Below are 27,935 nucleotides of genomic sequence, written 5' to 3' on the forward strand. Positions count from 1 at the left end.
CATTCACACTCACATTCACACACTAGGGACCATTTAGTGTTGCCAATCAACCTATCCCCAGGTGCATGTCTTTGGAGGTGGGAGGAAGCCGGAGTACCCGGAGGGAACCCACGCATTCACGGGGATATATATATATATATATATATATATATATATCTATATATATATATATATATATATATATATATATATATATGTGTGTATATGTATATATGTGTGTGTGTGTGTATATATGTATGTATATATATACATTTATGTATGTATATATATGTATGCATATGTGTATATATATGTATATATATATATATATATATATGTATGTATATGTATATATATACATTTGTATGTATACATTTATGTTTGTATATATATATGTGTACGTATTTATATATATATATATGTGTATATATATATATATATATATATTTATATATATATATATATATATATATATATATATATATGTGTATACATATATATACCTATTCACTGCCTTTTTTATTTTATTTTATTTTTTTATTTTATTTTGGAGGTGCACGTCAAGGTTGGCTGGTAGGTTGGTAGTGGGAGGAGCCAGTTGGCGTCACTTGATGCTGCAGCACAATGAAACTTTTATACGTGCAGACTGACTTCATGCAGTCATGATGGTATTAAAATCCCAGCAGGAGGTTTTCTAAAAGTTGTTACTATTTAGATGCAGAAAACAAGATCAATTACACAATTCCTAATAATCAATACCTGATGATTATTCCATGTGTAGAAGAACATCACCACAAAGTGCTGTCAGTCCACTTGGAAAATATTATATTTGATGGACTAAAAAATATTTGACACATCTGAGCTGAAGTTTGTTTGTGTTGTCTTGCGGACGTCCAACAGATGAACGCTGGTCAAGAAGAACGTCCCCTTCAGCAGCAGGAGGATCCACAGCCCCCCCACATTAAAGAGGAAGAGGAGGATCTCTGGGTTACTCAGGAGGAAGAGTTTCTTCCAGGGCAGGAGGAGGCGGATCTCAGCAAGTTTCCACTGACTGTTGTCTCTGTGAAGACTGAAGAGCATGAAGACAAACCACCTGAGTCCTCACAGCTTCATCACAGTCCAAGTAAGCACAACATCCACATATCATCTAATACAATGTTTGTGACACATGTTCATCCGGGGGCCACATTTATCACTAAAGATGGAGATATACTTGCTTTTTAACACCACCACTTAAAAATGAATGCTCATCAATCATGTGAATTAGGGAAGTGAATTAGATTTATATAGCGTTTTTCCTCTAGTGACTCAAAGCGTTTTTACTTAGTGAAACCCAATATCTAAGTGACATTTAAACCAGTGTGGGTGGCACTGGGAGCAGGTGGGTAAAGTGTCTTGCCCAAGGACACAACGGCAGTGACTAGAATGGTGGGAGCAGGTATCGAACCTGGAACCCTCAAGTTGCTTGCACCGCCACTCTACCAACCGCGCTTGCTCCCGCTGACGTGTCGGTCCTCAAGTGACGGCGTGATAAGAGCGCACCGTCACAATAAACAAAACAAAACACCGGCGGAAAGCAATAATCCATAAAACAAACAAGCAATCTGGAGTTTTGACCCGGAGAAGGCAGGTCGGTTAAAAAAAACCAAACCTCTGCATCCCAGAGACGCGCGGACTTAAGGAAATGCACGTCCTTTTTGATTTCAATGCGTAAAAAGACATAAAAAGTGTGTTAACGCCAACACTGGTTATTAATGTGATTATCAGACAGCACTCATTTCCATTAAACAATATTCAAATATAAGTGGTAGTGTTGTAACCATACCAATATTTTGCTACCGGTACTAAAATTATTTTGGTACTTTTCTAAATAAAGGGGACCACAGAAAATGGCATTTTTGGCTTCATTTTAACAAAAAAAAAATAAGGGTACATTAAACATATGTTTATTATTGCAGTTAAGTCCTTAAAGGCCTACTGAAAGCCACTACTACCCACCACGCAGTCTGATAGTTTATATATCAATGATGAAATATTAACATTGCAACACATGCCAATACGGCTTTTTAGTTTACTAAATTGCAATGTTAAATTTCGCGGGAGTTTCGTCTTGAAAACGTCGTGTAATGATGACGTGTACGCGTGATGTCACGGGTTTTTAGGAAGTATGAGCGCTGCACACACACAGCTAAATGTCGTCTGCTTTAACGGCATAATTATACAGTTTTTTGGACATCTGTGTTGCTGAGTCTTTTGCAATTTGTTCAATTAATAATGGAGAAGTCAAAGTAGAAAGATGGAGTTGGGAAACTTTAGCCTTTAGCCACACAAACACACGGTGATTCCTTGTTTAAAGGGGAACATTATCAGCAGACCTATGTAAGCGTCAATATATACCTTGATGGTGCAGAAAAAAGACCATCTATTTTTTTAACCGATTTCCGAACTCTAAATGGGTGAATTTTGGCGAATTAAACGCCTTTCTGTTTATCGCGCTGGAAGCGATGACGTCAGAATGTGACGTCGCCGAGGTAACACACCCACCATTTTCATTTTCAACACATTACAAACACCGGGTCTCAGCTCTGTTATTTTCCGTTTTTTTAACTATTTTTTGGAACCTTGGAGACATCATGCCTCGTCGGTGTGTTGTCGGAGGGTGTAACAACACTAACAGGGAGGGATTCAAGTTGCACCACTGGCCCCAAGATGCCAAAGTGTCTGCCGCCAGACCCCCATTGAATGTGCCAGAGTGTCTCCACATTTGACCGGCGATGCTAAGGCAGACATGGCACAGAGATGTATGGATAACCTGCAGATGCATTTGCAACGATAGTCAACGAAATCACAAAGGTGAGTTTTGTTGATGTTGACTGCCAGCTAATCGATGCTAACATGCTATGCTAATCGATGCTAACATGCTATTTACCGGTGGTGCTAAAGCAGACATGGAACAGAGATGTATGGCTAACCTGCAGATGCATTTGCAACTATAAAGTCAACGAAATCACAAAGGTGAGTTTTGTTGATGTTGACTGCCAGCTAATCGATGCTAACATGCTATTTACCGGCGGTGCTAAAGCAGACATGGCACAGAGATGTATGGATAACCTGCAGATGCATTTGCAACTATATTACGTTTCCTTCCACCCACATTTAATGCGAAACAAACACTTACCAATCGACGGATTTAAGTTGCTCCAGTGTCAAAAGATGCGAAAGTCCTGATCGTTTGGTCCGCACATTTTACCGGCGATGCTAACGCAGCTATTCGGCCATGCTATGGCTATGAATAGCGTCAATAGCTATTCGCTCAATAGCTTCAGTTTCTTCTTCAATATTTTCATACTCCAACCATCTGTTTCAATACATGCGTAATCTGTTGAATCGCTTAAGTCGCTGAAATCTGAGTTTGAATCCGAGCTAATGTCGCTATATCTTGCTGTGGTATTCCCATTGTTTGTTTACTTTGGCAGCACTGTGTGACGTCACAGGGAAATGGCCAGTGTCTTCGCAGAGATCAAAAATAAGGCAGTTTAAAGCTTTATTTTATTTAGGGTTATTCCGAGACCGGTCACATTTTTTTTAAAACTTCAAAAAATACAACAAGCCACTGGGAACTGATTTTTATTGTTTTTAACCCTTTTGAAATTGTGATAATGTTCCCCTTTAAAATTCCTGGAGGTGAAACTTTAATATGGATCAGAGCGTGGTCAAGCCAACATGAATCGCGACGGAATGTCAAGCTTTGTACGCTCATGTTACTTCTCAACTAGTCAAAGTTGATGCTAATCGACCTGTGATAGAGTAGGTTACTCTGGATGTGGAATGCTGGTCTAAAATATCTTCTTCGGACAAGGACTCCGGTCAGAGAGTAGGCCACAGAGATGCTTTCGGGCACTATTTAATGGTGAAGTTGTCAAGTGTGATTTATGTGTGTGTAGGTATGTGTGCGTGTGTGTATGTGTGGTTTAAAGGGAACACATACAAAGAATGATTAGGATACATTTAGGCACTATCATATGCAATAATATAACAGGCTATGTATAATATTATATCTAATATAATATACTCTGCAATGTCTTATAAAACAAATATACAAATAAATGTACATAGACTATTAAAGCAGTCCAATGGAGATGAATGGAAAATAAGCACTGTTCATTTAGACAGTGCTTTAAACGTGGTCTGTGTCTCCCTCTAGTGGTAGGATAGGGTAACTACTGTGTAACAAGAAGTATTAAAGGCCTACTGAAAGCCACTACTTACTACCCACCACGCAGTCTGATAGTTTATATATCAATGATGAAATATTAACATTGCAACACATGCCAATACGGCCGCTTTAGTTTACTAAATTGCAATTTTAAATTTCCCGCGGAGTTTCTCGTTGAAAACGTCGCAGAATGATGACGCGAGCGCGTGACGCCTCAGGTTGGAGGGGACATATTAGCGCAGCACCACTTACGGCTAAATGTCGTCTCTTTTCATCGCGCAATTACACAGTATTCTGGACATTTGTGTTGCTGAATCTTTTGCAATTTGTTCAATTAATAATGGAGAAGTCAAAGTAGAAAGATGGAGGTGGGAAGCTTTAGCCTTTAGCCACACAAACACACGGTGATTCCTTGTTTAAAATTCCCGGAGGTGAATCTTTACTATGGATCAGAGCAGTCAAGCGAACATGGATCCCGACCACTTGTCAACCGGCAGGTTTCAGTGACAAAATCGTGGTAAAAAGTCGCCTCTTACCGGAGATCAGCAGAGCTTGCGCCGTCCATGCAGCTGCCGTCGACTTCCCTCAGAGACTGGCGTCAACACACCCGTGGACACACCTCTCCGACTATCAGGTACTATTTAATCTCACTAAAACACTAGCAACACAATAGAAAGATAAGGGATTTCTAAGAATTATCCTAGTAAATGTGTCTAAAAACATCTGAATCTGTCCCAATGCAATCGCCTTTTTTTAAAAACTTTATTTATTTATTTTTTCTAGTCCTTCGCTATCAATATCGCCATCCACAAATTTTTCATCCTCGCTCAAATTAATGGGGAAATTGTCGTTTTCTCGGCCCGAATAGCTCTTGCTGCTGGAGGCTCCCATTATAAACAATGTGATGTCACACTTGTGATGTCATCGTCTGCTACTTCCGGTTTTTTATTAGCGACCAAAAGTTGCGAACTTTATCGTGGATGTTCTCTACTAAATCCTTTCAGCAAAAATATGGCAATATCGCGAAATGATCAAGTATGACACATAGAATGGACCTGCTATCCCCGTTTAAATAAGAAAATCTAATTTCAGTAGGCCTTTAAGGCTACATTTAACACATTATAGGCATTTTAGCATTGATAACCGTGCTATATTCGATGAATACTTATATTTTAGTCAGGAACGCACACAATGCTGTTTACACAATCACCCAATAGCCCAGGGGTCGGGAACCTTTTTGGCTGAGAGAGCCAAGAAGCCAAATATTTTAAAATGTATTTCACTAAGAGTCTTATAATATATTTTTTTTAACACTGAACACAACCAAACGCGTGCATTTTTAAGTAAGCCCAACATTTCCAGAGTATAATAAGTCTCTTATTCTTTGTAATAACATTGTTATTCTGAAGCTAACTGTGGAGGGGGCGTGGCCTGCAGCAAAGCGGGATGTTGCCAAGACCGGCCTCAAAATCAGCGACATATGCGTAGATGGCCCACCTGGGCCTTTTTATCTAATCACCTGTCGCTCTGTTATAAGCTGCAGCCAGTAGAAAAGACAGGGTTGGGGCTGGAGCCAGAGCGCGAGTGAGGACGAAAGAGAAAAAGACAATTGCTGTAAAGCAACTGAGAGAAAAATAAAATAAAACAATATTGTAACCCTAAAACAGGCTCTTGGTGGTCTGAAGAACCCCCAGGAGGGCAAGCCCCACACTAACCAATAAGAAATAAATTACTTCTTACCATTAACGCAACTTCTTGAACATAAAAATGCATGAGAATGTTTTATATTTTGAACGTTGTTTTTAACACTGTGATTACAAGTGGAATTATTTATTACTTATCGTGTTAAGCAATGTCAGCTCAGATTTATCCGAGAGCCAGATGCAGTCATCAAAAGAGCCACATCTGGCTCTAGAGCCATAGGTTCCCTACCCCTGCAATAGCCCATACTATGCAGAAACGCTACAGGAAATGATGTCTCAGACTAGATCGCCGAATTAAGAGCCCAGGAAATCTAACATCTCAAAACTGCGTCAGAATAAGATAAGACTAAATCACTTTCTGACACGACCTGTTTCTTCTCCTTTTACAGAATGTGAAAGCAAAAGTGAGTCCACAGATAAGCGAATCGTAAAGCAGAATCGAAAATTAAATCTGAATTGGTAAAATATTATCTATTTCCATCCCAGCATGTGTTTGTCTTCTTGTGTCCTGCAGACGTCTGTGAAAAACATCGTCCACCTGAGCAGCGGGAGGGTTCCTCCACTATGGAGCAGAAGAGGTCACAGCGCCTCCACGTGAAAGAAAAGGAGCCACAGCCCCCTCACTTTAAAGATGAAGAAAAACTGCGGCTGTCCCCCCACTTTATAGAGGAAGACAAGAGACACCTCATCAGTGTGAAGAGTGAAGATGATGAGGTCAAAGGTGAGAGTGAGGAGAAGAGAGGGGCGGAGCCTCCAAGCAGCAGCTCAACTCAACACATGACAACAGAAGCTGATGGAGACCACTGTGGAGGATCACAAGCAGACAAGCTCTTAGCTCCACTATCAGATAGTGAGGACACAACGTCACACTCTCCTGACACTGATGATGAAGACTCTAAAGATGATAAGACATGTCACACTGACAACACACACTTCACATGTTCTCTCTGTGACAAAACGTTTAAAGACCATAGTAATCTGAAAAGGCACATAAGTACACACACCGGAGAGAAACCTTTTTCCTGCTCAGAATGTGGTAGAGAGTTTAGACTAAAACACATGCTGAAAGTACACATGAGAACACACACTGGAGAAAAACCTTTTTTATGTTCAATCTGCGGTAAAGATTTTACTCAAAAGCACCATTTGAAAACACACATGAGAACACACACTGGAAAAAAACCTTTTTCGTGTTCAATCTGCGGTAAAGATTTTACTCATAGTCACTATTTGAAAGTACACATAAGAATACACACTGGAGAAAAACCTTTTTCCTGCCCAGAATGTGGTAAAAGTTTTGCAACAAATCAAAGTTTAAAAGTACATATGAGAACACACACTGGAGAAAAACCTTTTTCATGTTCAATCTGTGGTAAAGATTTTACTCAAAGGGAGCATTTCAAAGCACACATGAGAATACACACCGGAGAAAAACCCTTTTCATGTCCAATCTGCGCAGAAAATTTTACTCGAAAGGTCCTTTTGAAAACACACATGAGAATACACACTGAAGAAAAAACTTTTTCCTGCTCATAATGTGATAAAAGTTTTGTCATAATACAAAGTTTAAAAGTAAACATGAGAATATACACTGGTGACAAACATTTTTTATGTTCAGTATGTGGTAAAAGTTGTATAGAAAGACAGCAATTAAAATTACACATGAGAACAAACTGGTGAAAAAACATACTCTTGTTCCAGCTGCAACGAAAGCTTCGGTCACATAAACACTCTTACAGTACACATAAGAACACACACAGGTGAGAAAGTGTTGAGTTGCAGTGTGTGTGGTGAAAGATTCTCTTCTAAGTCCCAGTGTAAGAAACACAAGTGTGCTGGTGAGAACAGCAGCAGCAAATGAAGATGCAGGATTTGAAATAAACTGTCAAAACTTGAACTTTGACTTTCTAACAACATCGGCACATATAACATGTGTGACATCATTGTTGTGTGTGTAACACAATCTTGTTAATATGATTCTAACATTTATAGATTAGACACTTCAGATTAGTGCTTTTATTTCAGTCAAGTACATGAGTTAATATACACATTTGTGTACTTTAAAATGAACACAACAATTTGACTGAAAATGTGAGAATAAACAGTACATAAAATATGTTACATACAATAAACATTTAATGTGTATATATTCATAATTCACTTTTATACTTTTTCATTATAGTGTTTTATTTATGTTTTTGAAATAATGACCTGTTACATATTTTATTTTCTAATTGTAGATGATTCCATAGATGAACTCCTTTATGTGATGTACATATTTGTTTTACATGTGTTCATACCTTTGCTTTTGAGTACACATAAATCCCTCTTAGTTCATATTTACTGGTTCACATCTGAAACATCTTCTGGACCACTTCTGGAATCATATTATTATTTACTTTATACATCATTTGAACAGTTGTCTTTTATACAAAATAGTTTACTTTTATAATGTGTGATTGTGGAGAGACTGAGCCGATGAGCTGACAGCGGGCTCGGACAAATGATGGTCCGGACCAAGATGGTGGCGAGAGAGCGGAGCGTGCAGCGAGACGGAGAGGTGGGGCACGCCTGGAGCGAGACTGCAGTAATCAGAGTCAGGTGCGTACACGACAGACCTGTGCTCAATCCCTGCATCTTCTCCTGCTGCATAAAAGGGGCGAAGGAGGAACTATGGTGGCAGAGGTAGGAGAGGAACAACCCGGCACGAACGACCACGAGAGCGATGAAAGACACCAGACCAAAGATGAGTCCCCGCCACAGACGCAGCAAGCGAACACCGAAAGGTGTACCGCGACCAGCAGGAGGTGCCGGCCAGAGGTGGGTAGTAACACGCTACATTTACTCCGTTACATCTACTTGAGTAACTTTTGGGATAAATTGTACTTCTGAGAGTAGTTTTTATGCAACATACTTTTACCTTTACTTGAGTATATTTATAGAGAAAAAACGCTACTTTTACTCCGCTCCATTTATCTACATTCAGCTCGCTACTCGCTACTTTTTTTCAATCAATCTGTTAATGCACGCTTTGTTTGTTTTGATTTTGTCAGACACACATTCAAAGTAGGATCTACGCATGCCTGCGTTTCACCAATCAAATGCAGTCACTGGTGACGTTGGACCAATCAAACAGAACCAGGCGGTCACGTGACCGTCACATGTCAAATCCGATTTAAAAAGTTGAAAAACTTATTGGGGTGTTACCTTTTAGTGGTCAATTGTACAAAATATGTACTGTACTGTGCAATCTACTAATAAAAGTATCAATCAATCAATCAAAAGTGTAAAGGACACTTTTTATTTCAACCGTACTTCCCGTCAAAAGCCTAAAGACTGATCGCACAGTTCCTGTCTTCACAATAAAAGTGTTGCTCCATCGCGCCTGCGCTAACAAAATAAGAGTCTCCGAAAGCACGCGAAAACAAGCTAGCAAGCTACGGAGTTTGCCGCCAATGTATTTCTTGTAAAGTGTATAAAAACTAATATAGAAGCTGGACAAATAAGATGCCAAAAACTAACGACTTTCATGTGGTATTAGACAGGAAGGAGGAACTTTTTTCTCCTCCATTTGAAAACGTGGACGTTATCAGCACTATACTGTCTGATTCCAATCAATGCAAGTCATCAGAATCAGGTAATACACCAACTTATATTCTTGTCTTCATGAAAGATAGGAATCTATATGTTAAACATGCATGTATATTTATTAAAATACCTTTAACATGTCAACAAAAACGGCAAAATAAATAAATATAAATTATATACTGTATATATAAATGTATATATATATGATATGTGTGTGTATGTATATATGAGGTAGATCACCTCGACTTGGTCATTTATTAAATAATTGATTAACGTTGAAAAACTTATTGGGGTGTTACCATTTAGTGGTCAATTGTACGGAATATGTACTGTACTGTGCAATCTACTAATACAAGTTTCAATCAATCAATCAATCAATCAATGCCTACTGAGCCTATGGTGCTGTTAAGTTATTGTGGCTCAATTTGCCTTAATTTCTTTTTATTTTAATGTATTATTATTTAATATATATTATTGTTTTAGTTGCTTAAGAGATATTCCTGGCTCTGAATTTGTTCATTGCTATTTTTATGTTTTTGTGCATTATTTGTTGCCGTAATCATTAAACAAACAGGTTACTCATCAGTTACTCAGTACTTGAGTATTTTTTTCACAACATATACTTTTTACTTTTACTCAAGTAAATATTTGGGTGACTACTCCTTACTTTTACTGGAGTAATAAATCTCTAAAGTAACAGTACTCTTACTTGAGTACAATTTCTGGCTATTCTACCCACCTCTGGTGCCGGCGCACTAGAAATGGGCGCGCCCGACTGGCCAGAAGAGAGGTTTATTGAAACAATAAATCAGAATCAAACCTGCTACGATGTGTCGTGTATCCAATGTCACAGCAACCCACACACGGAAGGTAGGAAGTCCGTCACATTGGCGCCCAACTGGGAGACATCATTGGAAGCGGAGGACGATGACGTCATCTGGGTTCTCGTGGCGAGTTACACCAGACTGCTCGAAGAGAAGCGCCAGGAGACTCAGAGACTGGAAGGGCTGTTGGAGCAGGCCGACCACCAGAGCAAGGAGGACGAGTGCCCTGCCGAAGAAGAAGTCGATGAAGACGGAATGAAGACCCTCCGCCTCGGGGGCGGAGCCGGGCAGACGGCGGTAGCATCCGCAGGCCACCAAGGCGATCTGTGGGCCAAGAAGAGAGAGGATGAAGGCGCCCGGCCAGACAGTAAGAACGGCAAAGCAGAAGAGGCGCCACCTGCTGACAATAAAAAGGCAGCAGAGAAAGTAGCCAATAAGGAAGAACCAGAAAACAAGAAGCTGGAAGATGTAGTGGACAAGATGGATGAAGAGGAAGAAGAAGTTTATGATAAAGAAATTGCGTTGAAGGAGTTAATTTTGAGGAGGAAATTTACATTGACGATGAAGATTATGATGATGAGCATAACATTTATGTTAAAGAAGAAAAAATAATTGAAGAAATTCTGGAAGAGGATTAAGATTATGAAGATGAAGAAGATTACGATGAGGATAAAAGTTATGTTAAAGGGGAACGTTATCACAATTTCAAAAGGGTTAAAAACAATTAAAAGTTTTTTTCAAAATTTTACCGGTCCTGGAATATCCCTAAATAAAGCTTTAAAGTGCCTTATTTTCGCTATCTTCGAAACCACTATCCATTTCCCTGTGACGTCATACAGGGCTGCCAATACAAACAACATGGCGGTTACCATAGCAAGATATAGCGACATTAGCTCGGATTTCAGCGGCTTAAGCGATTCAACAGATTACGCATGTATTGAAACAGATGGTCGGAGTATGGAGGCAGATAGCGAAAACAAAATTGAAGAAGAAATTGAAGCTATTGAGCAAATAGCTATTGACGCTATTCGGCCATAGCTTGGGTGTACCTAATGAAGTGGCCCATAGCATGGCTGCCTTATTAGCATCGCCGGTAAAATGTGCGGACCAAACGATCAGGACTTTCGCATCTTGTGACACTGGAGCAACTTAAATCCGTCGATTGGTAAGTGTTTGTTTCACATTAAATGTGGGTATCTAGTTTCAAATGTACATACAGCTAGCGTAAATAGCATGTTAGCATCGATTGGCGTAGCATGTTAGCATCGATTAGCTGGCAGTCATGCCGTGACCAAATATGTCTGATTAGCACATAAGTCAACAACATCAACAAAACTCACCTTTGTGATTTCGTTGACTATCGTTGCAAATGCATCTGCAGGTTATCCATACATCTCTGTGCCATGTCTGTCTTAGCATCGCCGGTAAAATGTGGAGACACTCTGGTACATTCAATGGGGGTCTGGCGGCAGATTTCTTGCCAGTGGTGCAACTTGAATCCCTCCCTGTTAGTGTTGTTACACCCTCCGACAACACACCGACGAGGCATGATGTCTCCAAGGTTCCAAAAAATAGTCCAAAAAACGAAAAATAACAGAGCTGAGACCCGGTGTTTGTAATGTGGAAATGAAAATGGCGGGTGTGTTACCTCGGTGACGTCACGTTCTGATGTCATCGCTAAAAGACCTATAAACAGAAAGGAGTTTAATTTGCCAAAATTCACCCATTTAGAGTTCGGAAATCGGTTAAAAAAATAGATGGTCTTTTTTCTGCAACATCAAGGTATATATTGACGCTTACATAGGTCTGCTGATAATGTTCCCCTTTAAAGAAGAAGAAATAATTGAAGAAATTTTGGAAGAGGATGAAGATTATGACAATGAGGAAGATTATGATGAGGATACAATTTATGTTAAAGAAGAAGAAATAATTGAAAACATTTTGGAAGAGGATGGAGATGAAGAAGATGAAGAAGGAATTGAAGATGAGCCAGATGCTCCCCCCCGTGGACTACTTCGGTCCATCTGAAATGAAAAGGATCAGGACCATAGTAAAGAGGCATGGCCTCATTTTTACTTGCTTGACGATAAGAGGCGTACACGTGGAAGTGGAAAGTTCTTTGGACACAGAGTCAAGCATATTTACTGCTGATATTAATATTCTTCTATTGTTTAGAATATTAAACTTTACTCTTTTTGTTTGCTCAAATGAACAGGATGAAAGTGTCTTTAATTGTCACTACTGAGTGTAATTATATATAATTATGTATCTAATAACCTTCCATTCTTCACTGCTTGATTTAACTCTCATCTTATTTTATCCAGAGAGAACTTGACCATAAAAAGATGTTTGCACATCAATAAACTGTCACTAAACTCCAATAAAACTAAACATGTCCTTTCTGGAACTGATTAAAATGTCAAACACAAATTATGAAAAGAGTAAAGGTCATCACATTTCTAGAATATAACATAAAAACTAAGCTGGAAACTACATATAAATCATATAAAGAAAACATCTCAGAAATTGTGTGCAATACGAAATAGAATAAAATACATACTCACAAATATTAACTACATTTATTGTACCCAACTTTAGTTGAAGCATACATTGTTTATTGCATAAAGGTCTGGGGACATACATATAAAACACTCAAAAAACAATATTCATATTACAAAAGAGAGTAATACAGATAATTAATAGAATGGATTATAGAGACCCAACACATGTTTCACAAAGTCACACATTTTAAAAGTAAATGATCTTGTATAAAAGACAACTGTTCAAATGATGTATAAAGTAAATAATAATATGCTTCCAGAAGTGGTCCAGAAGATGTTTCAGATGTGAACCAGTAAATATGAACTAAGAGGGATTTATGTGTACTCAAAAGCAAAGGTATGAACACATGTAAAACAAATATGTACATCATATAAAGGAGTTCATCTATGGAATCATCTACAATTAGAAAATAAAATATGTAACACTTCATTATTCAAAAAACATATATACAACACTTATGAATAATTATAAAAAGTGATCTATGAATATCTACACATTAAATGTTTATTGTATGTAACATATTTTATGTACTGTTTATTCTCACCTTTTCAGTCAAATTGTTCTGTTCATTTTAAAGTACACAAATGTGTATATTAACTCATGTACTTGACTGAAATAAAAGCACTAATCTGAAGTGTCTAATCTATAAATGTTAGAATCATATTAACAAGATTGTGTTACACACACAACAATGATGTCACACATGTTATATGTGCTGATGTTGTTAGAAAGTCAAAGTTCAAGTTTTGACAGTTTATTTCAAATCCTGCATCTTCATTTGCTGCTGCTGTTCTCACCAGCACACTTGTGTTTCTTACACTGGTACTTAGAAGAGAATCTTTCACCACACACACTGCAACTCCACACTTTCTCACCTGTGTGTGTTCTCATGTGTATTCTACAAGATTTTCGGTGACAAAAGCTTTTGTTGCAGCTTGAACAGGAGTATGGTTTTTCACACGAGTGTGTTCCCATGTGTGATTTTAATTGCTGTCTTTCTATTTAACTTTTACCACATACTGAACTTATAAAGGGTTTTTCACCAGTGTGTGTTCTCATGTGTACTTTTAAACTACAATTTATTACAACACGTTTACCACATTCTTAGCATGAAAACGGTTTTTCTTCAGTGTGTGTTCTCATGTGTTTTTGGAAATGGTCCCTTCGAGTAAAATCTTTACTGCAGATTGAACATGAAAAAGGTTTTTCTCCAGTGTGTGTTCTCATGTGTACTTTTAAATTGTGACTTCTTACAAAAATTTTACCACATACTATACAGGAAAAAGTTTTTTCTCCAGTGTGTTTTCTCATATGTTCTTTTAAACTTTGATTTCTTACAAAACTTTTACCACATTCTGAGCAGGAAAAAGTTTCTCCAGTGTGTGTTCTCATGTGAGTATTCAAATATTGCCTTTGAGTAAAATTTTTACCACAGATTGAACATGAAAATGTTTTTTCTCCAGTGTGTATTCTCATGTGTTTTTTCAAATTTTGCCTTTGAGTAACATTTTTACCACAGATTGAACATGAAAAAGGCTTTTCTCCGGTGTGTGTTCTCATGTGTACTTTTAAATTGTCATTCAATACAAATCTTTTACCACATTCTGAGCAGGAAAAAGGCTTTTCTCCAGTGTGTATTCTCATGTGTACTTTCAAATGTGGCCTTTGCTTAAAATCTTTACCGCAGATTGAACATGAAAAAGGTTTTTCTCCAGTGTGTATTCTCATGTGATGTTTCATTGTTTGTATTAGTCTAAAATCTTTACCACATTCTGAGCAGGAAAAGGGTTTCTCTCCAGTGTGTATTCTCATGTGTCTTTTCAAATCACCAGAATATTTAAAATTTTTGTCACAGAAAGAACATGTGAAGTGTGTGTTGTCAGTGTGACATGTCTTATCATCTTCAGAGTCTTCATCATCAGTGTCAGGAGAGTGTGACGTTGTGTCCTCACTATCTGATAGTGGAGCTAAGAGCTTGTCTGCTTGTGATCCTCCACAGTGGTCTCCATCAGCTTCTGTTGTCATGTGTTGAGTTGAGCTGCTGCTTGGAGGCTCCCCCCCTCCCCTCTCCTCACTCTCACCTTTGACCTCATCATCTTCACTCTTCACAGGGACACCAGTCACTGGGATCTTGGTGACATCAAACTCCTCCAGTCCTTCAAGATGCTGACTGATGCTGTGTTCCTCCTCTTCCTCCTTAATGTGAGAGCTCTGTGGATCCTCCTCTTCCTCTTTAAAATGAGGGATTAGTGGGTGTTCCACTTCATTTTTAAAATGGGAGATCTGAAAGTATTCCTCTTCCTTCTTAATGTGGGAGGGCTGTGGCTCCTCCGTCTGCATCCTGAAGCTCCACTTCTGTTGCTCAGGTTGAAGATGTTCTTGACAGACGTCTGCAAGACAAACACACCATCTCTGCTCAGTCACACAATGCATTCAGTACTTTTACATGCACTTAGGAAAAACAAGTTATCGTATGAACTGTCTTAATCTCAGTGACGCACAAACACGCTGCTCTTTACAACATTTTTCACAGGATAGACGATATGGTTCAAAATTGATTTTGTGATACATTATTTCATATAGAATTAATAATAGAACCATTTTAAAACAGACTACACGGGCTTCTTATTTAGTTGCTGAAATATGCAGTAAAATATTACATAATTTCCAGTATTATTTTCTCAAATAAAGTAACCAGATATTAACAGTAAATAAACAATTACATTAATAATTGTTTCGACAAAATAATACAATTAGAAATGACACAATATGTTACTGCATATGTCAGCTGCTAAATTAAGAGCCTTTGTAAACAGTTTTGAATTTCTACTATCATCAATCATATACCCAATTATATATCGAGACATATATTGTTATTAGGATATAGATTTGAGGTCATATCGCTCATAACAAACATTGGTTCGCCGATTAATTTTGTTTGGCCCACCAAATATCTTAATTTTTTTATAATTGACAGATGTGAGTGTATTAAGGGTGTAACGGTACGTGTATTTGTATGGAACCATTTCGGTACGGGGGTTTCGGTTCGGTTAGGTTTCTCCACGGACATATTAAGTAGCGCACCGCACGTTGTGTAAACAATGCACACTGAGGCACAACACACGGCATGCTAGCAACGACCAAGCTACTACAACATGTAAAAGCCAGAGCTGGAAGACTCTCCTGCCTCGTTAACATCGCCCGTTTGGGAACACTTCGGCTTCGCAGTGCGATACAACAATGGATAACATCGCTTCAACGAAGAGAAAGACGAACAAAAACAGCTCCCACTGTATTCGGTGACTCAGGCAGGGCTAAAGCAATAACAAATCCCGTTGGTGTTTTTACAGCAGCAGACTTAAGACCATATTGAGTTAAAAACTAGATTTTGACCCACTTCTATGGTGGAAGAAAAATGAGCCCACATATCCTCTTACTGCCAAGTTAGCCAGGCACTACCTCGCCATACCTGCTACTTCCGTGCCCAGACTTAAGACCATATTGAGTTAAAAACTAGATTTTGACCCACTTCTATGGTGGAAGAAAAATGAGCCCACATATCCTCTTACTGCCAAGTTAGCCAGGCACTACCTCGCCATACCTGCTACTTCCATGCCCATTTGCCTATTTTTGTATTCATTTTTTCTTCTTTGTCATAAAAAAGGGACGTTTTTGTCATGAAAAAGGGAGGTTTTTGTGGGTTTTGCACTAATTGTAAGTGTATATTGTGTTTTTTATGTTGATTTAATATTTGTATTTATTTATTTATTTTTTTTAAATAAAAAATTCTTCTGCGGCCTGGTACCAATCGGTGGTTGGGGACCACTGGTCTAGTGGACACCAAGCCTCATTACAACACTACCGTCTAGTGGACACCAAGCCTCATTACAACACTACCGTCTAGTGGACACCAAGCCTCATTACAACACTACCGTCTAGTGGACACCAAGCCTCATTACAATACTACCGTCTAGTGCAGTGGTCACCAACCACTGGGCGATTGGTACTGGGAAGAATTTTTTATTTAAAAAAAAAATAAATAAAATAATAATAAAAAAATGTTTTATTAAATCAACATAAAAAACACAATATACACTTACAAAAAGTGCACCAACCTCAAAAAAACTCCCTTTTTCATGACAAACACGTCCCTTTTTCATGTCAAAGAAGAAGAAAAAAAAATGAAGAAAAAAGGACACCCCACCCCGGGCCGCGAGACAAATTATTTAGCGTTGACCGGGGGAGGTGCCCTTTTTTTTTCTTTTTTCTTCTTTGTCATGAAAAAGGGATGTTTTTTTTGGCTGGTGCACTAATTGTAAGTGTATATTGTGTTTTTTTATGTTGATTTAATTACAATTTTTTTATTTTATTTATTTTTTTAATAAAAAATTCTTCTGCGGCCCGGTACCAATCGGGCCACGGCCCAGTACCGGGCCCGGTGGTTGGGGACTACTGCTCTAGGTCACACATGGACCATGACACACACACACACACACACACACACACACACACGCACACACACACACACAAATAAACATGCATGGACTGTTTGCACTTTCAAACACACATGGACTGTGAATTTTGTTGAAAAAAAAAAGAAGTGATATTCTGATTGATTGTGATTTGATGACAGGTGTGTTCTTATCCTGCTACTATGTAATGTTACGTTCTATTGCTATATATTTGATACTGGATGTTGAAGCAGGTATTGCAATCTGAGGTTGAATCTGGTGTTACTAGTATGTTGATGGTCTACAGTTGATTTACAGGCAGCATTGTTCCAGTCTGGATACTTTACTTTAAAGTCCTACTGAAATCCACTACTAGCGACCACACAGTCTGATAGTTTATATATCAATGATGAAATATTAACATTGCAACACATGCCAATATGGCCGGTTAAGTTTACTAAATTACAATTTTAAATTTCCCGCGGAGTTTCTTGTTGAAAACGTCGCGGAATGATGACGCGTATGATGATGCATGTTTGTGACGTCTCGGGTTGTAGCGGACATATTAGCCCAGCACCACTTACGGCTAAAAGTCGTCTCTTTTCATCGCATAATTACACAGTACTTTGGACATCTGTGTTGCTGAATCTTTTGCAATTTGTTCAATTAATAATGGAGACGTCAAATAAGAATTATGTTGGTGGAAAGCGGTGGATTGCAGCTGTCTTTAGCACCGAGACACAGCCGGTGTTTGTTTGTTTGTTGTGAACCTTTAACACAGAGCGGTCAAGCGAACATGTTTCTCTACGTCAACCAGCAAGTTTTGGGATGGGAAAATTGTGATATTAAGTCAGCTCTTACCGGAGACTTCAGTGTACTATGGGACCTCCTCCTGTAGCTGTCAAAAAGGCAGCTGTGATCGTGGCTCCTCGGCTTCTCTCAGAGACACTGGCCATCCAACATTCAGGTATGACAGTGTAATCGCACTAAAATACTATTAACACAATAAGCAGATAAGGGATTTTCCAGAATTATCCTAGTAAATGTGTCTAATTACATCTGAAACGTACCAACTGCCAACGCTTTTTTTTTTTTTTTTAGAGCCTCACTGTAACTTTTCTCACCCACGAATCTTTCATCCTCGCTCAAATTAATGGGGAAATCGTCGCTTTTTCGGTCCGAATAGCTCTTGCTGCTGGAGGCTCACATTATAAACAATGTGAGGATGTGAGGAGCCCTACAACCCGTGACGTCACATGCACATCGTCTGCTACTTCCGGTACAGGCAAGGCTTTTTTATTAGCGACCAAAAGTTGCGAACTTTATCGTCGATGTTCTCTACTAAATCCTTTCAGCAAAAATATGGCAATATCGCGAAATGATCAAGTATGACACATAGAATGGACATGCTATCCCTGTTTGAATAAGAAAATCTCATTTCAGTAGGCCCTAAAGCATGGGTGTCAAACTCTGGCCCGCCGTGTAATTTAATTTGGCCCTTGAGGCAATATCAATGTAGCATTAGAGCTGGCCCGCCGGTGTTATACAGCGTCGGTGCTGCTGTAACACTGCATTCACCGCTAATACGCATACTAACAACGTGTCACATAATATTTGTGGCTTTTACACACACACACACACACACACACACACACACACACACACACACACACACACACACACACACGCACAAGTGAATGCAAAGCATACTTGGTCAACAGCCATACAGGTCACACTGAGGGTGGCCGTATAAACAACTTTAGCACCGTTACAAATATGCGCCACACTGTGAACCCACACCAAACAAGAATGACAAACACATTTCGGGTGAACATCCGCACCGTAACACAACAGAACAAATACCCAGAACCCCTTGCAGCACTAACTCTTCCGGGAAACTTCCAGCAAACTGACCAATAATTAACGTTTTATTCATGCATTTTCTCTTGCTACTTCAAGGCTTGAATGTTTGGTTCATTCATTATTGTTATTTTATTTTCAAATTTGTTATTAGCCTGTGGAAAAATGTTGATACTTACCTCAGAAGATTGCAAATAGAAAAAAAGGCATAACATTTTTATTTAAATTGTATTTGATATGCCATTGATATTTTTTTTAATTATTATTGTTATTATTTGGAACTGGATTTTGCACTTCACTAAAGTTATAAATGACTTACTTATTCAATATTTAATGCAAAACTTGTTTGGGTCCCTATTAAAAGGTTAATTTGTTCAACCTTGGCCCGCGGCTTTGTTCCGTTTAAAATTTTGGCCCACTCTAAAAATAACAACAATTCAAAAATCCTTTATGAATATATTTATTGAATAATACTTCAACAAAATATGAATGTAAGTTCATAAACTGTGAAAAGAAATGCAACAATGCAATATTCAGTGTTGACAGCTACATTAATTTGTGGACATGTTCCATAAATATTGATGTTAAAGATTTCTTTTTTTGTGAAGAGATGTTTAGAATGAAGTTGATGAATCCAGATGGATCTCTATTACAATCCCCACAGAGGGCACTTTAAGTTGATGATTACTTCTATGTGTAGAATGTTAGGAACTGGTTGGTGGATCCCAGGGATGCAGAGATGTTTTTGTTAGGAGAACAAAAGTTCATCCTTTTATTTTGGTAGAAGGTGGACGTAGGCAAAACAAAGGCGATGGTGGAGGCTCAAAAAAACACACCATGAAAAAAACTACACCAATAATAACAAAAACTAAACCAAAAGCGCGAGATTCAAGGGATTATACGTAATGAGTAAAAGTGAAACAGAGAAAACAAAGTACAAAATAAAACGCTAGACGAGGCTAGGAAAAAGTACTTCATGAAAGAAGTCAGGGAGATGTTACAGGGTGGTTGTATTGACATACTGCGCCACCCTGTGGCAGCCACGGTGCCCGCACCTATAACATATACCTGCGTCAGGTGTGTTTACCTGAGTTGTACTTCCTACATGCAGCCTGAATACACGGTACTGAGCCACAGCAGGACTCTTCTCATCTTTATAATGCACCGCACCATACTCTTACCTCCTCGCACTCTGCTCTCCTCTTTTGGTGTTTTCTAACATCACAAATATTTCTTCAACACTCACATCATTTGTAATGTAGACATGTTCACACAATAAAAACACTTTACACTTACATTGGATCTCTGCTTTGATGTGTCGATCACTTCCGCCTCTCTTTGTTAGCAGCTAACAAGCTAAGCTAACCAGCAGGCTAGGCTAGCACGTATAAGTGCACTCAGACTAATGTATCCGCATACAAACAATTAATAACGACGTTTACTCTGTTAAACGACACACATGTGCACATGTACGTTGTAATTAAGACCTAGAAACCATAATAACCAAAACAACGTATTCTCCGCCAGACGCCATCTTGTTTTGTTCTTCCTCCTGTGTGACGTCATCGAGGTGGAACAAAATGTTGGCCAAACACGTGTTTCACTGGGACAATAGTGAGTGGTGCACACTTCCTTCGCCCGGCCACAGAACAACAAAAAGAGTTGCTGGTGTAACAATAGGAAGAATATATTCCACTCCTCTCTTGTACACGCGGCTTATGAGGTAATATACATTATATATTTTCATATTATTTATCTTATTTACCTGATATGTTGTTCGAAGCTAACGTGCTAGCGTCAGCCCGCTAGCAGGCCTTTGTAGCAAATGCGAGCGTTTTTTTTTTAGGAGTGTATTTTATATGTTCTCTATGAGAATTATATTGACTTATTTAATTCTTTAACTGTTTTGTTGTTGTTCTATATTACAGTCACGCTTAACATCATTAAATATTTGTTACTAGAAAGGGAACGAACGTCTCGTAATTTAAGTCTGGAATAAGTCACATGGTATAATAATAAAAAAATATTATTTGGTATAGCACTTTTCATCCATCCATCCATTTTCTACCGCTTATTCCCTTTCGGGGTCACGGGGGGCATTTCTACCGCTTATTACCTTTCGGGATCACGGGGGGGGGGGCTGTAGTCAAAAACGCTTTACTTGATAAACATTAAAATATAACTTTTTATGAAAGTGTAAAATAATGTATTACACGTACATTGCAGTAGTCTACTTTGTGTTGGTGCTAACTTTATTAGCAATAAATACAAATGATGTTTTTTGCACGCACTTGTATTACCCTGATGACATCCACCCATCCAGGTTCCTACCGCTTGTCCTTTTTTGGGTTGGGGGGCGGGGGGGTGCTGGAGCCTATCTCAGCTGCATTCGGCCAGGCTATAGAGCGTTTTCATTTCGGGCTCCAGTACTCTGGAATGCCCTCCCGGTAAAAGTTTGAGATGCCACCTCAGTAGAAGCATTTAAGTCTCACCTTAAAACTCATTTGTATGCTCTAGCCTTTGAATAGACTCCCTTTTTAGACCAGTTGATCTGCCGTTTCGTTTCTTTTTCTTCTATGTCCCACTCTCCCTTGTGGAGGGGGTCCGGTCCAATCCGGTGGCCATGTACTGCTTGCCTGTGTATCGGCTGGGGACATCTCTGCGCTGATGATCCGCCTCCGCTTGGGATGGTTTCCTGCTGGCTCCGCTGTGAACGGGACTCTCGCTGCTGTGTTGGATCCGCTTTGGACTGGACTCTCGCGACTGTGTTGGATCCATTATGGATTGAACTTTCACAGTATCATGTTAGACCCGCTCGACATCCATTGCTTTCCTCCTCTCCAAGGTTCTCATAGTCATCATTGTCACCGACGTCCCACTGGGTGTGAGTTTTCCTTGCCCTTATGTGGGCCTACCGAGGATGTCGTAGTGGTTTGTGTTGTGGTTTGTGCAGCCCTTTGAGACACTAGTGATTTAGGGCTATATATGTAAACATTGATTGATTGATTGACTTATCATGGAAATTAAATCAACTGATGCTTATTATTACGAATACACTATTTGCACAATTGTAAGCAATTAATGCTCATTCAGTTAGCCAAAATTAAATGTTTAATGAAATAAATGTTAAATATTTAAAATGGGTTTAATATACTGCACACAAATTCAACATGTATCAATATTTTGTTTGTAATCAAAGCATGAGGCACCCAAATATTCTGATATATATATATATATATATATATATAGGTGTGGGAAAAAATCACAAGACTACTTCATCTCTACAGATCTGTTTCATGAGGGGTTCCCCTCAATCATCAGGAGAAAATCTCCTGATGATTGAGGGAACCCCTCATGAAACAGATCTGTAGAGATGAAGTAGTCTTGTGATTTTTTCCCACACCTACATATTGCGCTCTACCACAGTATCGAGCACTATTCTCCGGATAATCCAATCAAGACATATATATATATATATATATATATATATATATATATATATATATATATATATATATCTACATTATTATGCCAAAAGTATTTGGCCACCTGCCTTTACTCACATATGAACTTGAAGTGCCATCCCATGGAATTGTCCAAAATGTTTTGGTATACCGGAGCATTCAAAGTTCCTTTCACTGGAACTAAGGGGCCAAGCCCAACTCCTGGAAAACCAACCCCACACCATAATTCCTCCTCCACCAAATTTCACACTCGGCACAATGCCTTCGGAAATATACCGTTCTCCTGGCAACCTCCAAACCCAGACTGGTCCATCAGATTGCCAGATGGAAAAAGCGTGACTCATCAGTCCAGAGAAGGCATCTCCACTGCTCTAGAGTCCAGTGGCGACATGCTTTACACCACTGCATCCCACGCTTTGCATTGGACTTGGTAATGTATGGCTTAGATGAAGCTGCACGGCCATGGAAAGCCATTCCATGAAGCTCTCTGCGTACTGTACGTGGGCTAACTGGAAGGTCACATGAAGTTTGGAGCTCTGTAGCAACTGACTGTGCAGAAAGTCTTTGCACTATGCACTTCAGCATCCGCTGACTCCTCTCTGTCCGTTTACGTGGCCCACCACTTGGTGGCTGAGTTGCTGTTGTTCCCAAACTTTGGAATATTCTGGAGCAAGGACATTTCACGACTAGATTTGTTGCACAGGTGGTATCCTATGACAGTTCCACGCTGGAAATCACTGAGAGCGGCCCATTCTTTCACAAAATGTTTGTAGAAACAATCTCCATACCTAAGTGCTGGATTTTATAAGTGATTAGAACACCTGATTCTCATCATTTGGATGGTTGGCCAAATACTTTTTAGCAATATAGTGTACATATATTCTCATGCCAGCACATTTCTTAAGTTGTGAGTGAGTTTCAAGCAACATACTATCACACGGCCACACTCGCTGGCACTTGTTACACGTGCTTCGCTGCACTTCTGTTTGTTTTCTGTTGGGTTAAAAATGTTGCTTTCGCAGAAGGAAGAATAAGAAGAGGAGATTGCGCATAAAAGTAAAACCAACTAATCACAGCTCTGTAGTCCTGGTCACCGTTGACGTGAGGTGGGACTATTTTGGAGGTGCACGTCAAGGTTGGCTGGTAGGTTGGTAGTGGGAGGAGCCAGTTGGCGTCACTTGATGCTGCAGCACAATGAAACTTTTATATGTGCAGACTGACTTCATGCAGTCATGACGGTATTAAAATCCCAGCAGGAGGTTTTCTATAAGTTGTTATTTTTTATCAATAATTGATGTAAATGCAGAAAACAAGATCAATTACACAATTCCTAATAATCAATAACTGATGATTATTCCATGTGTAGAAGAACATCACCACAAAGTGCTGTCAGTCCACTTGGAAAATATTATATTTGATAGACAAAAAAATATTTGACACGTCTGAGCTGAAGTTTGTTTGTGTTGTCTTGCGGACGTCCAACAGATGAACGCTCGTCAAAAAGAACGTCCCCTTCAGCAGCAGGAGGATCCACAGCCCCCCACACATTAAAGAGGAAGAGGAGGATCTCTGGGTTACTCAGGAGGAAGAGTTTCTTCCAGGGCAGGAGGAGGCGGATCTCAGCAAGTTTCCACTGACTGTTGTCTCTGTGAAGACTGAAGAGCATGAAGACAAACCACCTGAGTCCTCACAGCTTCATCACAGTCCAAGTTGTTGAAAACGTCGCGGAATGATGACGCGTGTTTGTGACGTCTCGGGTTGTAGCGGACATTTTAGCCCAGCACCACTTACGGCTAAAAGTCGTCTCTTTTCATCGCATAATTACACAGTACTTTGGACATCTGTGTTGCTGAATCTTTTGCAATTTGTTCAATTAATAATGGAGACGTCAAATAAGAATGATGTTGGTGGAAAGCGGTGGATTGCAGCTGTCTTTAGCACCGAGACACAGCCGGTGTTTGTTTGTTTGTTGTGAACCTTTAACACAGAGCGAACATGTTTCTCTACATCAACCAGCCAGTTTTTGGATGGGAAAATTGTGATATTAAGTCAGCTCTTACCGGAGACTTCAGTGTACTATGGGACCTCCTCCTGTAGCTGTCAAAAAGGCAGCTGTGATCGTGGCTCCTCGGCTTCTCTCAGAGACACTGGCCATCCGACTTTCAGGTATGACAGTGTAATCGCACTAAAATACTAACACAGTAAGCAGATAAGGGATTTTCCAGAATTATCCTAGTAAATGTGTCTAATTACATCTGAAACGCACAAACTGCCGCCGCTTTTTTTTTTTTTTTTTAGTGCCTCACTGTAACTTTTTTCATCCACGAATCTTTCATCCTCGCTCAAATTAATGGGGAAATCGTAGCTTTCTCGGTCCAAATAGCTCTTGCTGCTGAAGGCTCACATTATAAACAATGTGAGGATGTGAGGAGCCCTACAACCCGTCGCGTCATGTGCACATTGTCTGCTACTTCCGGTACAGGCAAGGCTTTTTTTATTGGCGACCAAAAGTTGCGAACTTTATCGTCGGTGTTCTTTACTAAATCCTTTCAGCAAAAATATGGCAACATCGCAAAATGATCAAGTATGACACATAGAATGGACCTGCTATCCCCGTTTGAATAAGAAAATCTCATTTCGGTAGGCCCTAAAGCATGGGTGTCAAACTCTGGCCGGCCGTGTAATTTAATTTGGCCCTTGAGGCAATATCAATGTAGCATTAGAGCTGGCCCGCCGGTGTTGTACAGCGTCGGTGCTGCTGTAACACTGCATTCACCGCTAATACGCATACTAACAACGTGTCACATAATATTTGTGGCTTTTACACACACACACACACACACATACACACACACACGCACGCACGCACGCACGCACGCACAAGTGAATGCAAGTCATACTTGGTCAACAGCCATACAGGTCACACTGAGGGTGGCCGTAGAAACAACTTTAGCACCGTTACAAATATGCGCCACACTGTGAACCCTCACCAAACGAGAATGACAAACACATTTCGGGTGAACATCCGCACCGTAACACAACAGAACAAATACCCAGAACCCCTTGCAGCACTAACTCTTCCGGCAAACTTCCAGCAATCTGACCAATAATTAACGTTTTATTCATGCATTTTCTCTTGCTACTTCAAGGCTTGAATGTTTGGTTCATTCTTTATTGTTATTTTATTTTCAAATGTATTATTAGCCTGTGGAAAACAAATTGATACTTACCTCAGAAGATTGCAAATAGAAAAAAAGGCATAACATTTTTATTTAAATTTTATTTGAACTGCCATTGATATATTTTTAATTATTATTATTTGAAACTGGATTTTGCATGTCACTAAAGTTATAAAAGCCTTGTTTGTTCAATATTTATTGCAAAACTTGTTTGGGTCCCTATTTAAAGGTTAATTTGTTCAACCTTGGCCCGCGGCTTTCTTCCGTTTAAAATTTTGGCCCACTCTAAAAATAACAATTCAAAAATCCTTTATGAATATATTTATTGAATAATACTTCAACAAAATATGAATGTAAGTTCATAAACTGTGAAAAGAAATGCAACAATGCAATATTCAGTGTTGACAGCTACATTAATTTGTGGATATGTTCCATAAATATTGATGTTAAAGATTTTTTTTTTTGTGAAGAGATGTTTAGAATGAAGTTGGTGAATCCAGATGGATCTCTATTACAATCCCCACAGAGGGCACTTTAAGTTGATGATTACTTCTATGTGTAGAATGTTAGGAACTGGTTGGTGGATCCCAAGGATGCAGAGATGTTTTTGTTAGGAGAACAAAAGTTCATCCTTTTATTTTGGTAGAAGGTGGACGGAGCCAAAACAAAGGCGATGGTGGAGGCTCAAAAAAACACACCATGAAAAAAACTACACCAATAATAACAAAAACTAAACCAAAAGCGCGAGATTCAATGGATTATACGGAATGAGTAAAAGTGAAACAGAGAAAACAAAGTACAAAATAAAACGCTAGACGAGGCTAGGAAAAAGTACTTCATGAAAGAAGTCAGGGAGGTGTTACAGGGTGGTTGTATTGACATACTGCGCCACCCTGTGGCAGCCACGGTGCCCGCACCTATAACATATCCCTGCGTCAGGTGTGTTTACCTGAGTTGTACTTCCTACATGCAGCCTGAATACACGGTACTGAGCCACAGCAGGACTCTTCTCATCTTTATAATGCACCGCACCATACTCTTACCTCCTCGCACTCTGCTCTCCTCTTTTGGTGGTTTCTAACATCACAAATATTTCTTCAACGGCAGCAGTTAGTCGCTGATTCAGCAACACTCACATCATTTGTAATGTAGACATGTTCACACAATAAAAACACTTTACACTTACATTGGATCTCTGCTTTGATGTGTCGATCACTTCCGCCTCTCTTTGTTAGCAGCTAACAAGCTAAGCTAACCAGCAGGCTAGGCTAGCACGTATAAGTGCACTCAGACTAATGTATCCGCATACAAACAATTAATAACGACGTTTACTCTGTTAAACGACACACATGTGCACATGTACGTTGTAATTAAGACCTAGAAACCATAATAACCAAAACAACGTATTCTCCGCCAGACGCCATCTTGTGTTGTTCTTCCTCCTGTGTGACGTCATTGAAGTGTTCTCCACCGCGGAACAAATGTTGGCCAAACACGTGTTTCACTGGGACAATAGTGAGTGGTGCACACTTCCTTCGCCCGGCCACAGAACACCAAAAAGAGTTGCTGGTGTAACAATAGGAAGAATATATTCCACTCCTCTCTTGTACACGCGGCTTATGAGGTAATATACATTATATATTTTCATATTATTTATCTTATTTACCTGATATGTTGTTCCAAGCTAACGTGCTAGCGTTAGCCCGCTAGCAGGCCTTTGTAGCAAATGCGAGCGTTTTTTTTTTTGGAGGAGTGTATTTTATATGTTCTCTATGAGAATTATATTGACTTATTTAATACTTTAACTGTATATTACAGTCACACTTAACATAATTAAATATTTGTTACCAGAAAAGAACGAACGTCTCGTAATTTAAGTCTGGAATAAATCACATGGTATAATAATAATAATAATACATTTTATTTGGTATAGCACTTGTCAGTGTACTCAAAGACGCTTTGCAGGATAAAACATTAAAATATAACTTTTTATGACAGTGTAATATAATGTATTACACATACATTGCAGTAGTCTACTTTGTGTTGGTGCTAACTTTAAATAATAAATGATAAATGGGTTGTACTTGTATAGCGCTTTTCTACCTTCAA

The 27,935-nt window shown here is 39.1% G+C and overlaps 3 protein-coding genes across 7 annotated transcripts in view; 2 read left to right on the forward strand and 1 right to left on the reverse strand.

Annotated features, from left to right (window-relative positions):
• Positions 1–7,795, forward strand: part of LOC133542507 (gastrula zinc finger protein XlCGF57.1-like) — a 53,781-nt gene extending 45,986 nt beyond the window's left edge. For all 3 annotated transcript variants that reach the window (XM_061886708.1, XM_061886709.1, XM_061886707.1), the window contains exons 2-3: positions 880–1,102; positions 6,413–7,795. In XM_061886708.1, the coding sequence (XP_061742692.1) occupies positions 880–1,102; positions 6,413–7,434 (1,245 nt within the window). In that variant the 3' untranslated portion in view covers positions 7,435–7,795. The remainder of the gene's footprint in view (positions 1–879; positions 1,103–6,412) is intronic.
• Positions 7,796–12,870: 5,075 nt separating this feature from the next.
• LOC133542520 (oocyte zinc finger protein XlCOF6.1-like) lies at positions 12,871–20,764 on the reverse strand. Its single transcript, XM_061886733.1, has 2 exons — positions 20,480–20,764; positions 12,871–15,262 (listed from the first exon to the last, which is right to left on the reverse strand). Exon 2 carries the CDS (start codon positions 15,210–15,212, stop codon positions 13,977–13,979), a length of 1,236 nt encoding a protein of 411 aa, XP_061742717.1. The 5' UTR covers positions 15,213–15,262; positions 20,480–20,764; the 3' UTR covers positions 12,871–13,976.
• A 7-nt stretch (positions 20,765–20,771) lies between these two features.
• The window catches only part of LOC133542487 (gastrula zinc finger protein XlCGF57.1-like), a 59,791-nt gene continuing 52,627 nt past the window's right edge, over positions 20,772–27,935 (forward strand). The window contains exons 1-2 of one of the 3 annotated variants that reach the window (XM_061886676.1): positions 20,774–20,906; positions 24,133–24,356. In XM_061886676.1, the coding sequence (XP_061742660.1) occupies positions 24,312–24,356 (45 nt within the window). In that variant the 5' untranslated portion in view covers positions 20,774–20,906; positions 24,133–24,311. Of the gene's footprint in view, positions 20,907–24,132; positions 24,357–27,290; positions 27,451–27,935 lie in introns of those variants that run through there. The other 2 variants (XM_061886679.1, XM_061886678.1) reach the window with 2 other exon arrangements.

This window comes from Nerophis ophidion, linkage group LG24 (assembly GCF_033978795.1).
Source record: "Nerophis ophidion isolate RoL-2023_Sa linkage group LG24, RoL_Noph_v1.0, whole genome shotgun sequence".
Taxonomy (NCBI): domain Eukaryota; kingdom Metazoa; phylum Chordata; class Actinopteri; order Syngnathiformes; family Syngnathidae; genus Nerophis; species Nerophis ophidion.

Coding starts and splice junctions, on each gene's coding strand:
- LOC133542520 (XM_061886733.1), bottom strand. CDS start 15,212: ATGCAGACGGAGGAGCCACAGCCCTCCCACATTAAGAAGGAAGAGGAA.